This window comes from Gekko japonicus, unplaced genomic scaffold, assembly GCF_001447785.1.
Source record: "Gekko japonicus isolate JY-2015 unplaced genomic scaffold, Gekko_japonicus_V1.1 scaffold258, whole genome shotgun sequence".
NCBI lineage: Eukaryota > Metazoa > Chordata > Lepidosauria > Squamata > Gekkonidae > Gekko > Gekko japonicus.
The window spans coordinates 1,148,323-1,163,967 of record NW_015164190.1 but is presented as its reverse complement, the minus strand read 5'-3'; the positions used below and the strand labels follow the sequence as shown (position 1 = coordinate 1,163,967).

At 46.6% G+C, this 15,645-nt stretch overlaps 1 protein-coding gene across 1 annotated transcript in view; it reads right to left on the bottom strand.

Moving 5' to 3' along the window:
* Positions 1-1,722: 1,722 nt before the first annotated feature.
* ZSWIM5 (zinc finger, SWIM-type containing 5) overlaps positions 1,723-15,645 on the bottom strand; it is a 123,507-nt gene continuing 109,584 nt past the window's right edge. Inside the window, exons 9-16 of the mRNA XM_015408268.1 lie at positions 12,358-12,504; positions 11,431-11,568; positions 10,572-10,832; positions 9,856-9,991; positions 8,682-8,836; positions 5,244-5,407; positions 4,511-4,592; positions 1,723-2,880 (exon numbers count right to left, since the gene is read on the bottom strand). Of these exons, the coding sequence (XP_015263754.1) occupies positions 2,018-2,880; positions 4,511-4,592; positions 5,244-5,407; positions 8,682-8,836; positions 9,856-9,991; positions 10,572-10,832; positions 11,431-11,568; positions 12,358-12,504 (1,946 nt within the window). The 3' untranslated portion in view covers positions 1,723-2,017. The remainder of the gene's footprint in view (positions 2,881-4,510; positions 4,593-5,243; positions 5,408-8,681; positions 8,837-9,855; positions 9,992-10,571; positions 10,833-11,430; positions 11,569-12,357; positions 12,505-15,645) is intronic.

The following is a 15,645-nucleotide window of genomic DNA, read 5'->3' as shown; positions in this document are numbered from 1 at the left end:
TCTTTGTAGGTGAATCAGTTTCACACTAGGACTAAATTAAACTGGTAGACATTTTTGGAGGGCTATATCCAGTAGGAAGCGAGTATGAAGGCCGGGAATCCAAACACGGTAACAGGAACTGGGCCCCTGCAGTGGCAGACTGTTATAATGACATGTTCAGGGAATGTGGCCCTTCTAAAATTTATGCCTACATATTTTGGTCATGCATAATTCAGTCCACAGCAGGGAGGAGACAAAACCTTGTATTCCCCCAGCTGGTGTGTCAGTGTATGTGTGTATGCTAGATCTAAGTAGCTGTGATGGTTCAGGAGGCTGTACCAAGCCTCTTCTCATCTCTCCCTCTTACCAAAAACCTGCATTTACATAACTGTCTTTGGTTCAGCATTGCAACATGACTGATATAGAAATGGCTGGAGTGATACAGAGGTGGTATGAACTTCTGCTTCCTTTTTATTAAACATCCGGTCAAGAAGTTGTACACACAAAATAAAAAGAGACGTGAAGAATGATACTTCTGTGGCAACAAATACTGAGTGAGCTGGGTTTGCCTGCCCCTGGGTCCTGATTTTTTATTTTCCTTTTTAAAGGATTTCTTCAAAACAAAATTGGAATCAAACAGTAGATAATTAATCCTTATTTTCTAAGCTACACCACCCCAACCCCTCCCCCCAACCCTTTTAAAAGCTAGAACGCACTGGAACAGGGGGACACAAAGACACTTGGAATAAGGAAGAGCCATTTTTGCTCCCACTCCACCCCCATGCCTTCACTGGAATAAGTTCAAATTAAGATGAACCACTGAACGGTGGCCGGGAGATGGAGCGGTAAACAATATGACATGTGCTGTCTTCAAGAGGGCACCAGCCTCCCCGAGTGCCGTCAAAGGCAGCCATTTAGAAATGGATTTGAAAATAAAGACATAAAAATGAGAGCAAACTCTGATTCCTGCTCCCCATTTGCCCAGAAGGAAAGACAGAAACCTTCCCATGTGCATGTTCACAGAGGTATGCAATTCTTGCACGCGCCCATCCATTCGCACATGGAGAAAGGCCAAAAAAATAGATTATTTACACTATGGGCTCAACTGTTTTGCAGCCAGGTGTCTGACTTCCTGGGGTCTCTGTACTCCATACTCGGAAACACAGTACAAACCAAAAAACAGGCAGGAAGAGTGTCGTGGCTGACAGCCAGTAGGCCCAGTCCACACCCTGATGGCCTTGAAATGTTGAGGTGTGTCTGGTTCTGCTGTTGCCACTCTTGGCCTCCCCTCTTCCAAGGCTGCAAGGTCTCAGTGGCTCTGCACAGGCTCTGGATTTCCCTCCACTTGCCACAGACCACCCCACCCTCCTCACCAACAGCACTGGGGGGAAACCTGAGAAATGTTCACGTTTCTCATGTTCAGAAATGATTTAACAAAATCATAATAACAATCCCAGCCCATGACAAGTTTCAAGTATCCCCCAAACAGAATAATTATAAATAATTAGAACTTTACAATTTAATAATTGACACATATACTATTGTATTTACAGTATCATAAATGTTTCTGTTACTTTTAGTAAAGCAATCCCTGAGAATAGTTGCCTTTAGGTTCTTAATTAAGGATCTTCTCTCTCTCTCTCTCTCTCTCTCGCACACACACACAAATGGTGAAACTTGCCCATCTTGGCAGGATGTGCTTCTCGCAAGGCCACCAGCTCAGAGCCCAGGTGGCAATGCAAGAGGCTGCGCCAACATGCTTCGGTCCCTCCTTTGTGGATTTTTTTTGCTTTTCAGCCTCCATCCGCCATGCCCTTTGGGGAAGAGGTATTCTATTTCCTGGTTAGCTTTTGGTATTGCTGAGGTGTTTGCAAGTGAGTGGTGGGTGGGAAGCAAACCATTCCTACTATGCTGACTTTTGGTTTATGTTCCTTGAAGACTCTGGGAATCCTTGCCCAATGGAAAACATAGTCTTGCCCAGTAAGCACTTGAATCCACCAACAGTAATCAGGGGCCCGTCTTTTCGTTGCGGAGAAACTCATCCAAATCGCTCCCTCACCAGCAACATGAGCTTCTTTTTACCCTTGTAGATCTGCTTGAGGTTGTCTATAAACTGGGCAAACTGAATGTGGCCATCCTGGGCCAGCAAGAAAGTCTCCCGGGCTTTGCTGAGAAACTCTATGAACTCTCCGTAGTGCCGAGGGCTGATGTGGGTGAGCCGGGAGTGTGTGGTGTTGATGTAGGCGCTTATTGTAGCATCCAGCAATTGGCGCAAAGGTGCTTTGTCTGTTGACATCAGTTTCCCAGAGTTCCTGCGGCCAGAAATGCCGGCCAGGCCTGGTGCAGTCATGGTGCAGCGCCGCAGAATATCAGACAGCACTGTTGCACAGTGCACACTCTTCACCACTAATGGGATGATGGCTGCCAGCTCATTTTTCCCCAGAGAGTGGCTGAGTGCACAGGCCCAAAGCACATCGTTGATGGCAGGGTGCGTGTCCTGATTATAGGCAAGGTTGAGGTGGGTCATGGCAAGGGATGCCAGCTTGAAGGCCCGCAGTGGGTAGCCACGATGCTCCATGTACCGTGCAATTGTGAAGAGCTGTGAATAAGTCATGCCTGTGGAAGCAGCATCTATAACAATTTGATAAGCAGTCTCAAAGGCAATGTGATCCTTCTCGCACAGAGTCAAGGCTGAGAGGGCACAGTTCTGGGGGTCCTTCATAGCACACTGCAGGGCCAAAGTGCGAGCGCAGCTGGCCAGCTCTTCTCGTTGTGGATAGTCCAGGCTGAGGCGCAATATGGTATTGTGGGACATCACAGTTGCCGCTACTATGCTGGTAGCTTCAGTGGGGGTGAAGAGGGTATACCAGCTTTGTAAGATGCTGACCAGGGCCCGTACACCTGCAAGAAAGAGGCAAAAGCTTCTCAGTCATGGTAAAGTAGAAAGAAGATCCTGAGCTACTTGAGCATGTGGTGACGACAAAGACAGTTGAGCAGTAATTTATGTCCTCTCTAGCCTACATCAGTGCTATGGGAACACTGCTGTTTGTTTTGGATAGTAACCAGTGCTGATATTACAGAGAATCACACTAAGTAGCTTAAATCCTCCTGACTGCTTAGCAAAAAGTAGGACAGAGCAGAAAATCACTCAGTTTGGCAAAAACTTTTTTTTGCAACAGATGACTGTACTACTGACCAAATCTAGTATGATTAAAAAGGTAAAGGTAAAGGTTCCCTTGCTCGAAAGCCAGTCGAATCCGACTCTAGGATTGCGGTGCTCATCTCCGTTTCAAAGCCGAAGAGCCAGCACTGTCCGAAGATGTTTCCGTGGTCATGTGGCCGGCATGACTAAACACCAAGGCGCACGGAACGCTGTTACCTTCCCACCGAAGTGGTACCTATTTATCTACTTGCAATTTCTTGCTTTCGAACTGCTAGGTTGGCAGGAGCTGGAACTAGAGACGGGAGCTCACTCCGTCATGCGGCACCTGGGTCTCAAACTGCTGAACTACTGACCTTCCACAGCCTGCAGTTCAGCGTCTTAACCACTTGAGCCACCGCAGCTCCTAGTATGATTACTGGAAGCTTAATTGCCTGATTTTAGTTATGACTAGAAGCTGCCTTCTAGAGGAATTCTAACATATCATCCTTGGTTTAAAGAAAACCATTATCTAACCTCTTCCATTAAGAGGCCAAACCAGCATCACCATTGGTCCAAACTCTCTTATATTTCCAAACTGAATAGCCAATGTAGTTCCCAATGGCTGTCTCCTCTCTTGGCATTTTGATGCTGAGGCAGTGAGCTAACAGAATGAGCTTTGAATCAGGAAGTCTCTTGTCTGAAGCTCACCTGTTTCATGTCCTCTCTACGTAGGTGGCCTTAAGCTATGCACTCTCAGCCTCAGATCTGCATTACTGGGAAAACAGTGCTAGCATCACAGATTTAATCGTCAATATGTCTAATTGTCAACCTGGCCCCATCTGCAGACACTTGTAGGCACTGGGTGGGCTGCCGGTGAGCAGCCAGCCAGCCTGCCGAGCGAGGGGGGAGGGGCAGGCAAATGGTGGCAGGGAGGGCAGTCAGTCATGGAGATGGTATGGGGGACAGACAGGCAGGCAGTGCCCTACGGAGGTGAATGCATGGGTGGGCAGAGCAGCCAGCAGGGGGGATGTATGGCAGGCAGATCTGTGAGGAAGGGGATGAGCAAGTGAGCAGAGCAGTGAAAAGGGGCATAGGTAATCCGGGAAAGTGGTGGGAGGAGGATGGGTAGGCAGAGTGGTAAGCAGGGGAGAAGCTGAACTGAAAAAAGGGGGGGAACAGAAGAGCAAGGGGGAGGTGAGGAGGACCAGTGTTGGGGGTAAGGGAAGGAGAAGAAGTAGGGAGTGGAAGGAAAAACATTGTAGGAGGAGGTTACAAAGAAAGTATCTGACTATATCAACCTACAAGCATACAGGATCTGTTAAAGGCTCATCGGAAGATACAGATTCAGTTTCACATTTGGTTATGGTCACATTCACAGGAGACACCCACCCACTTCAGTAGCACAGGTCACCAGCCATCGCACCATCTCCCTTCGTCTCCAGTTTAAAGTTGATAGGGTCATGCGCATCACCTGCAAAGGCACAAAAGTGTGGATAATGATTACTTTCCAGAGACTCGAAATTGTGGCCCCATGAGCTGCATGGATGGGAGATTACATTCAGTCTAATCTAACCTGACTCATGTGTTGGCCAAAATGGAACTGGAAACTACGTATACTGTCCTGAGCTCATCAGAGCCAGCATGGTATAGTGAATAAAGTATCAGACTGGGATTTGGGAGATCCAGGTTCAAATTCCCACTCTGCCATGGAAACTTTCTGGTTGAACTTGGGCCAGTCACACACACTCAACCTAAGCTACCTCACAGGGTTGTTGTGAGGAAAAAATAGAGGAAAGGAGAATGATGTAAGCTTCTTTGGGTCCCCAACTGGAGAGAAAGATGGAATATAAATAAAAATAAAAAGAATCAGAGGAAGGTGGGATAAAAATACGGTAGGCAGACAGAAGCTGCTCTAGTCTTAGAGGAAGAATATGGTGTAAGTGCAATTAATGATTGGACAGCTACACCAGAGTTGCACAAAAAGGTTTAGTCTGCAGCAGCAAATATGCCGAAGAATGCAACTATATCCAGCATTTTCTTCATATCAGGTCTTCTGGAACATCTGGAAAGCCCTCCTTTTTTCCTAGAGACCACTGATCTTTTCCAGGTGCATTTCACTTACCTGCAGTCCTAGCTCCAATGCCACATTGAGCAGGGTTGTGTCAGAACTGTTGTCAGCAGGAGTGGCAATCTTGAAGGCATCCTGCGCCAGCTTGAAGATCAGGGAGGAGGAATGGATGTTCTTCTGAATTGCTTCCAGGACAGTGCGCAGACGCAGCATGTCTCCTGCATGGAAACAAGAAAGTTTACTGACTGCCCAGGTAGGCTGTCTGATATCTGTCTCAAGGTAGCAACATTTTCCTGTCTAAGCCACATATTGTTGCATTCCTAAATATTTGAGAAAAGAACAGCAGTGAAAAGTTCTCAGGTTTGCTGGAAAGAACCACTCTGAGGGCAAGCTATACACCTGGGACATCCTTTAACATCATAATACTAATTAAAGTATTTTCATGTGATTCGTTATGGCTCACATGTCCTCACCCTAGAATTCCTCCCATTCTGCCCATCCCAAACACATGGACTCCCAGAAAATATTCCAAGGAAGACAGCTACAGCAGATGAGAGAGCCTTTGCTGATCTCACTGGTATTAAACAAGAAAATACAACAGGGCATATGAACACCGTTCCGGAAAATATAATTGCCAAGCATTTTGGACTTAAAACATCTACACTGGACCAAAAGGATATATGATACTTTAGCTGATAGTCATATATTAAATCTAGAGGATCTAAAACATGTACTTCAGCCCCTGCCACACGGCAGGGAAAACACGAGGCGAAGCGCGGCTAAAGAGAGCCGCATCAAAAAAGATACGCGTGGGCGGGATCCCACGGATCCCGTGCACCACACGCCGTTGCTCGTGCCGGGGAGGAAGAGTAGGAGGCCGGGATGTGCCGCTGCAAGGACGCGCAGCCGATCCCACAGCCGGTTTGAGCCGCTCTACTTTGCAAGAACCACCCAGGTAGGTGGTTCTTTTTAGTGCGGGTTTTCGCGCGGAAGAGACAGATCGGGGACGGACAGGCAACGATTCCCAGATGTTGCCATGGGATCGCGCCCGTTTGATCCACCCCCGTTCTGTCTCGCTCCCGGACCAAAACCCCTCGTATGAACGGGGCCTTCAGTATGTTTATTTTTTATAAGGGACTGCAAGCCCCGAACTGTTACCCACTAATGCAGTCAATGAAGGAAGATTTGATTTAATTTATTAAATTTCTACCCTGCCCTCCCGGCCGAGGCTGGCTCAGAATTTACAGTACACAGCAACAATTAAAACAATTAAACAATTCTAAAACCATTTACACCATAAGACATAATAAAGATAATTAAAGATGACTATAGGCTCAAAATGTTACAGTGATTGCATTTATCTGTACCACTACCCCACAAAGTAGCAAGGGAGAGGTTACAAACCAAATTTTGGAAGCCTATGTTGCAACATAAAGGAGACAAAACAGACACTTTCAACTGTATTTTCTCCTTTATTAGGTACTCTGAACAAAACCAGCTTTAGGACTGGAGAAGTAATCCAGGAAGAAGAGAAGGAAGAGTGTTTAATGAAGGATCATGTTAGAGGGTGGTAAGGGCACGGGACATATATCAACCAGTTTGATGGCTGTCCAGGAATGTAAACAAATGGAAACCTCCAGTAATGCACACTGCGGAGATTTTATTTAGATAACTATTCCACCTCTTTTTAAAAGCTTTAAAACATCAAAAACTTGCAAGTAAATAATACCACAGCAGTGCTTAACATTTCCAGTGTCCAAGTCCAACAATAAGCACACAATAAAACTCAAAAATCCCACTACAGAATCCCCCTTTGTTCAAAAAAGTTTGACACTATTCACTGATAAATAATACCAGCCTTCATGAAGAGAAAGACCTTTTATCACTTCCTGCCAGTCAGCCAGTCAGACCTTAGCAGCCAGTTTTTCAAAAGCCAGGTATTCTTTGTTAAAGCTCCAAGGAATATAGCCAGTGTCAGCTTTTCCCTGCCTGACTTGCTTCCAGAAATGCTATTCTATGTCAAATCAAAGTTGAGGTCAGAGACATGGATAGGTCCTTGGTCTCTGAAGCCTAAAGCTTTGGCTTTATTTTACTGACCTCTGAGTTTTGTTTAGCAGCCAGCATCCATCTGGTCTGGCTGGAACTGTGAGGACATGCAGATAGGAACAGTCACTGCCACTGAACCAGCCCACAGAGAGGACCACTGCCAAATGCTTCATGAGGAGAACAAGACACAAAACAGTGACAGCTGCCTTGCTGTTCAGGAGGAATTTCTCTATCCACTCAAAAGAGAGTTAGGCAGGATCCCAAGGAGCAGTGACTGGGCCACACAGGTCATATGGCATTCAGGCGCACGGCACAGTGACTACTGGACATGACCATATCTTTTCAGAATTGTACTTCTTGTGCCATGCTGGCTCTCAGGATGAACAGCAGTCAATCCAAAGGCCAAACTAAGGCATCCTAGCCATTAGCCAGGACACAGAAACAGTCTGACTTCCAACATGAGGGATCGTGCAATTCTATGAAGAGTTACTCCAGTCAAAGGCCATTGAAACCAGAGTTTAGATTGGGTTAACTTTGCCTGGTACAGCACTGCCAAGCTCTTACACAGCGAGTTTCCCTAAACCAAGGAAGTCATCTCCAAGATTTCTTCAACTGCAACCAAAACAAATGGGTAGACTGGCAAATGGGTCGACAAATGGGTTGTAATCACACACCCTCAGCCAGGGCAAGTAGAACAAAGGAATATAAAAAGGCAGGGAGGCAGTCAAGCATCTGGCCCAAAGTAGGGCTTAAGGGCTACTTGGGAAGGTAGGCTACAGAGATACCAAACATTTGCAAAACAAATATAGTTGCTCCACTGACCTGGATCCTGGAGCACCAACCATCATGGGAGGGGCTCACAGCCTCACCTGTGCTGCAGTGAATGGGAGGGGCTAGCCTGCAGACAGTCACTCACTGCCATGTGGGAGTAAGCTTTTAAGAGCCCCACCCATCCAGCAGAGCACAGACAGGCTCAGCATTTAGGAATGCATGATGCTATTTGCTGATAAAACTAAGAGAACAGAGCCTCCATGCTTCGCAATTAGCCTCCTTGATGTGGGCCAGCAGGAACAAGCCTGCAGGCTAGTTTTATCATTCCTAAAGGCAATGCAGAGTGGCACCTTTGCTGTGGTCCCTCGACGACGGCAGGAGGCAAATGCTGCCTATGTTGCAATGCCTCCCCACCGCTCCCTTTACTTCCAAAGACATCAAAGGCCAAAGCTGTCCTTACTCCATTCATTCCCGGTTTCCCTGGGAGTTCTTACGACATTCAACAACTCTTGGTAATATTTCAAGGACAGAAAAGGCTACCTCTGGGGCATTGTGTACTCTGTCAGAAGAGCTGCTATGAGCATTTACTGTGATCATCTGACACAAGTTATTTGCCTTTCGATTACAGGCTTTTCTCGTGATCATGTTCAGTGGCACAAAATGTCCTTCACCCACCTTTGGCTGCTGTCAGCATAGTAGAAGCAAGTTCACACTGTTGCGATTCCAAGTGTCCCAGAGTAAACCAGCGTGGGTACCTGCTAGGTACCACCGAAACAATATGGTGAGGGTGTGTGACATCACCAGAAGGAGTCGTCTCTAAAACTGGCAACCTAATAGGAACCAAAACAGCAAATGTCAGCTTCATTCAGGGGCACCTGCCTTTCTGTCTTTCCCCCCATAACACACTAGTGTAGAACCACACAGAAAACATTTCAAGGGCTTCTATAACATATGGACACAATACTAGCTTCAAACAAACTTGAATGGCCTCTAGAGAACTGAGGAGTGATTTATAAACTTGTAAAAGAAAAATATAAGTTTAGAAACACCCCCCTCTTGTGCCTTTTATGTTAGAGCCAAGCATGGTTTGCATAGCAGTCATCTGGTTTTGCTTACTGGGGGGGGGGGGCTCATGCTCCAGGGCATCTGCTGCAGCTTGGAGCTACCTGCTCACATGTTTGTATTTAAAAGCCTCGGGAATCCAAGGAAAAGGAAGCCAGGACTTCTCCTCCCACCCAGATGTGCTGGCTACGACACACAACTACTACAATACTTGAGGGGTCCCTGCATTATATTAGTTTTACTAGTAAGTAAATCTGAAGACAAATGGCAGTAGACTGTCAACTGCCAGCCTACAGGTGCTCCCCTTCCCACTGCATATTTTGGTCAACCAGCAGCAGCCAAATGACATCCAAGCACTCTTTGCATCAGATACTAAGGACAGTCTGCATATCCCACTAGAGGAGTACAATTTACCACTCCCAGTTTTGTATTCTCAATCACTAGTAGGTTTTGAGGACCAGCAAAGATGCTGGAATTCCTGGGCTTGTTAGAATTTCAAGATATGGTCAAGACTGAATCAAAAGTTAAGCAAGAAGGAAATTAAAGTACACTGATAAAACAGACCAACCGCACCTGCTAATCAGTATGTTGTATACATTTTACTTTTTAGAAGTGAGCATGAAAACAAACGATTCCCTTTAAAAACCTGCCTTAAAAATACTGCAATGATTTGTACACTGGAGAGGTTTTAGAAAAGAAACAGTTAAGACACATAGCAACCTTTTTTAGTCATTGCATTACAGGCTGTCTTTTACTCAAATGAAGGAAGTAGAAAAGCTGTACTCACCGCATGGAGCGCAGGGCCAACTTGTAGGCCAGATCAGCATCGTGTGGCAGCAAGGCAGAAAAGAGGTACTTGGCAAAGGTGTGCATTGGGACACTTTCACGGTGGATGACCTCACCAAGGCCACTGAAGGGGCCACCTGTGCAGGAACAGGACCATGTCACTGTCTGCCCTGCAAGCAGGCTACTCTGTATTTCAGAGACTTCTGTTCACCCATTCAACAGACAATTGGCAGAACAGAACCGGTAGCATCCCACCTCATTCTTAAGGATACAGGTGTTGGGAATAAAATCCCAACTAGGCAGAGGAGAGCAGCAACAATTTGCTCAAGGGAGCAAGGAACTGACTTGTAATCCCCTCCCAAGAGTCTTGAGACAGGAGTTAAATTTGCCATGACATTCGGTGCCGGTAGCTCCTCGACAACCATCTGCTAAGGGCACCGGAAGCATTTTTGTGGACTTTCCAGGGCTCAGGGAAGTATTACGTATCCTTATTTCTCCATGGCCTTCAGGGTGATGCTCTCAAACTCCATCTCATAATACATATATTGCTGCCATACGGTTCTGTTCAAACAAGCTCTCTGACCACCCACACCTGATTATACATTGTGACCAACGGGAATCTTCTAGTTTCTAGTAGATGTGGAATATAAGCTTAATGTTGGGATTCACAGAATTGTTTCAATGTCATGGAAGGCTGATAGCAGCAGCACCTCTCACCTTCCAAAAGCAGGATGCACTGCTTGCGCAGTGTCTGCACCAACACAGCGTCCAGCTCCAGCTCTTGCAGGCGGACAATGATCTGCTCTTCGTTGCGCCACACTTTGTCTTGAGCATAAAGGCCCTCCGGCATCACCCGCTGCTGGCCCATCCCCATCAATGCCACTTCCAAAGCCAGGGATAGGTAGGATTCTCCACCTTCAGGGCAACTGTTAGCCACAGGCACATGCTGATACACTGGAGGCTTGGAATCTCCAGCATCTGACAGAAAACAGAGTTATCCATGGGATGTGTAGCTACCCTCCCCTAAGTACTTGCCCCCTTCACTCCTTGCAAGAGTCACAATCTGATTGGTCTAGCTTACACATTTGAAAGACAACATAATCATTGTCTCTTAGTGTAGCTCATGTGCCCAAACATACTCGCTCAGTTGTGCTAAGATGTACAGGTAAATTCATCAACCACATCCCAGCAACATCTGCATAAAGCAGTGAATTGTAGGAAAACCTTGAAGAGCATCACAGAACTGTCTGGCTCCCAACAGTCACCTACGGGGCACATGGGCAATCCATCACAGAAGGGCATGATGGATTCCAGGTCTTCAGGCTGGCCCCAGGCTCTGGCAGCAACAAAAGGCTTTCGCTTCTTTCACAGAAAAGGATTGTTCAGTTGGCAGACAGTCCTTCCCTTGGGATACCCTGTGCTCACCACAGGAAGCCAGACAAGCACTGTACATAGCTTCAGTATGCAACAGGAGAAACCTGCACATTCCACTTTTGGAATGGAGAGATACAAAGGCTTAGAGAAACTCTGTACTGGATTCAGGGCTGACAAACCAAACTGCTAATTATTTCCATACCTGAGATTTCAAGACAGTTTTCATCTTCTACTCGACAGGCTTCTGTCAGAGTGAGAAACAAGCAGCCAATGGGGTTGAGGGGATGTCCCACCCAGCTCTCCAGGTTTGTGATGGTGGTTGCTCCTCTCTGCAGCAGTTCTGAAGTAAGGCAAATAAAGCAAGAAAAATCCCACAGTAATTGTTCATTTTCATATGGTACGGAGAACACATTCCTATGGCAGTACCGTTACTTCCATATACACACCACATCTGTTACATTTGTTTTTGCTGTCAAGTCACAATCAATTTATGGTGACCCCATAGGGTTTTCAAGGGAAGCGGAAGAGGAGGAGGAATAGGAAGAGACTGGATTTATACCCCACCCTTCACTTGGAGTCTCAGAGTGGCTGACAAACTCCTTTCCCTTCCCCTCCCCACAACAGACACCCTGTGAGGTAGGTGGGGCTGAGAGAGCTCTTTCAAGGACTGCTCTTCAGAGAACAGCTCTGAGAGAACTGTGACTGACCCAAGGTCACACCCGCAGCTGCATGTGGAGGAGTGGGGAATCAACCCCGGTTCTTCCAGATTACAGTCCATGCTCCTAACCACTAAACCAAACTGGAGGCACATAGAGGTGGTTTGCCATTGCCTGCCTCCACATAGCAACCTTGGACTTTCTTGATGGTTTCCTATCTAAGTATTAACCAGGGCTGATCCTGCTTAGCTTCTAAGATCGGACAAAATCAGGCTAGCTTAGACTATCCAGATCAGGGCATCCATTACATGCTGTTGTGAAAATACTGCTCAAAAGATAAAAATCCAGCATGGCCTGGCCTTGCATTTCCTGTTTGATTAGAAGAGCTCTGGATAATGACCACCAGGTACAGCTGTGTCTCATACACCCGTAAAACCACCCGTCAAGAACACCAGCAAAAAGCATGCCCAGACCTTTCTTTTGATGCTTGTATATCTCAAGCTGCCTTTGCTGCTGCAATCTCAAGGTGTTGATGATAGCCACAGTCAGGCGGAGAGCTTCCTTAGGGTATCCATGGGATCGAAGAGCATCAACCCGGGCACAGGCTGTAGGGACATGCTCTGTGGCATAATGCAAAACACAACAAGCAATTAAGTCTCAAATACAAGCATGCCAGTAGTATTGTCTGTGCAAGGGATCAGTTCAACTGATGTCAGGAGCTTGGGGTTTTATTACTGTTTCTGAATGCTCTGCCTTGTTGCTGAACTAGAAATTATTGGGGGGGGGACGACTAGGAAAGATCAACTAAACATAAAATGTAATGAACTGATTGAAAACTCTAAAGTTTCTCAAATGAGTAGTATATACAAACTACTATCAAATCAGAATATAATCCATATGGTCAGATAATAATTTGTATACTATGGTCCCTGCTACACGAGGGAAAAAAAGGACGGGCAAAGTGCGGCTTTTAAAGGGATTCTCCACCTTTTAAAAGCCACACCAAAATAGACACGCGGCAGCGGGATCATATAGATCCCGTGAGCCGCCATGCGATTGCTCCCCGGCACAATCAGATGCCGGGGAGACTGGGGAGGAAGCCACGGGAGGCTGCCAAACTGCGCATGTCTGAGCATGCGCAGTTCGGCCGGGGATGCGCCGGCGGAAGAACGCGCCAGCGATCCCACGGCTGGCTTTGATGTGGCCTTTTGGAAAGAACCACCTCAGGAGGTGGTTCTTTTTTGCTGCGGGTTATCGTCGGAAGGGCCGGATCGGGGACGGGTGCGCAACGCTTCCCAGATGTTGCAGTGGGATCGTGCCCGTTTGCTCCGCCCCCGATCCGTCCCTCTCCCGGCCCAAATCCTCTCGTGTGACTGGGGCCTATATTTCTTGTTGAGGGACTTTTGAGTTTCCAACCAGTTTGTAACATCTTTATATTTTAGTTAATCTTTCCTAGTATCCCCCATCCTTAGTTTCTGTTTCTTTCTCTGCTTTGGGCTGTTTGAGTACATTTCTCTCACCTCCTTTTTAATGCAGAAATATTATGTGGTATACATCTCTGACAGGCTAGGTTTCCATGAACTGGATTTTTGGTTTGTTTTTGCTTTTATGCAAGGGAACATTCAAATATGCAGTTCCTCACCTGCAATCCAAAATGGCAAAGCCCCGGGAGGGCTATACCATGTGATTCTGATTATGTAAAGCAGCAACCATTCATTCTTGTGCAATATTATAACATTTTGAAGCTGTTTCTCCCTGATGGATTATTCAGATGTGTAGAAATAGAGCATCATACAGGTCCTTCAAACTGCAGGTGGAGGACTACATGTCTGAATGTTCCTCCTGTAGGAAAGGCCTCCCTGCATATGGAAAGTTGTATAAAGGAAAAAAGGTTTTAGTCTAGCCTCTCCCTGCCATGCCAAATTTCTACATGAAAGGAAGCATTCTCTTTTCACATAGAAAAGTATAGCTGCAGATTTGATATGATGGTCTCCTTAACTTGCCCCCAAATATAAAGAATCACATGTAGTGCTCTACCATAATCCCTTTCTACATTTTTCCTTACCAAGGAAACAACTGCAACTTGTCATGTAACTTCTATAAAGTTTTTTGAAGGTTTCTGCACTGGAATACTTATACATTAAGTGTGCACTCCGAACTGTTTGCGAGGATTTTATTACAAGAAAGCCGCTTACCCTGCATGTGGTACAATTGCGTTGTACATAAATGTATCTGTCCCTGCTGGTTGTTCTCCACCTGGAATCCTAGTTATTGTGGTGAGGATTATGACTCTAAGGGAGAAGTCATAAGCAGGAACAGATGACACACACTGGATGGAAAGCAACAAAGAGCTCACTCCGCTACAAATGTCCTTGGCATGGGAAACGTAGGAGACAGAAAATCACAGGAGTATGACATTTCCCATAAGGCATTTAAAGGCCTTCAAATGCAGCTAGACTCCTCTTTCCCCTCCTCCTGCTCCTGCAAATTCCCAGCTGGTTTGCCAAGTGCTCTTAAAGGCCACCTTTGCACTCTTGAGAAGACAACCTAGGCAACGAACATTTCAGGAAAAAATCCCTAGTGCGTGTTTATCAAATCAAGAAATCATTGAAATGTTTCTGGCAAATCAACAACAATCCATGGTAGTTTTGGTCTCCTCCAGGAGGTGCTCTGAAAAGAGAGTGTGGGATCCAGTAGTGTGTGTGTGTGTCTGGCCCCTCCAGCAGTCTGACTATCAGCTGCCTTGCAGAGAGTTCTGAGCCACTATATTCCTCCTCCTCTTCTCCATCTCTCCAGTACAGCCGGTGGAGAGAAGCCATCAGCCTCCTCCTCAGCCTGCTTCCCAACCCATTTCAAGGCAGCCTGACAAGCTATGCATTTCCCCTGATCATCTATAGCCTCTTGTGAAGGCCTCAACCCATGTCAGAGGTAAGAAGTAGCACTGGCTAACCCCATGGTCAAATTCTGGCCCTCCACCAGGGCTGCCAAGCCGCGGCGGGGGATCCGCATGTCTTCACAGGATCCCTGCTGCGGGGGACAGCAATACGCGTTGCACCGCCGTCGCCAGGATGTGACGCTACGGGTCGCTCTGGCAACGGGGCTGTTTGGAGTCCCATTGCCAGAGTGACGCGTAGCGTCACATCCTGGCGACGGCGGTGCAACGCGTATTGCTGTCCCCCGCAGCAGGGATCCTGTGAAGACATGCGGATCCCCCGCCGCGGCTTGGCAGCCCTGCCCTCCACCCTTTTGAGCCATCCTGGGATACCACCAATCAGCTGCTGAGGTATCAGTGTCTCTTTGAAGGGTCTGCAGCAACCCTGTTTCCAAGCTATCCCTAGATAAGTCCAGGGATTCTCCTACCCACAGACAGACAGAGCAGGAGATAAGACAGCAGTATTCAGACTCAGAATATTTAGTATAAATTCATTGGGTAAGCCTGTAATTTAATGAGTTTGGGAGAAAATGGTATAAATATTGAGAGCTTAGAAGAACAAAGGGCCAGGCCACTGCAGCCCCAAACAGCTGAGTAATGTGATCGGGAAAGGTGCAATCTTGGAACCTCTGTAACTTCATTGTTGGGTTGCTGTACCTGAATTATATTCAGCCATGTTCACTGCAATGCTGCAAGGAATCTTTAGGGGCACTCTTTAGATCTTACATACTTCACTGGCACCTCTTAAAATAGTGTTGTTCCAAGCTTGCTCGGTTTGATCATCCTGATAGGCCTTGAATTTCTGCAATCTTAACAACATATAAATTGC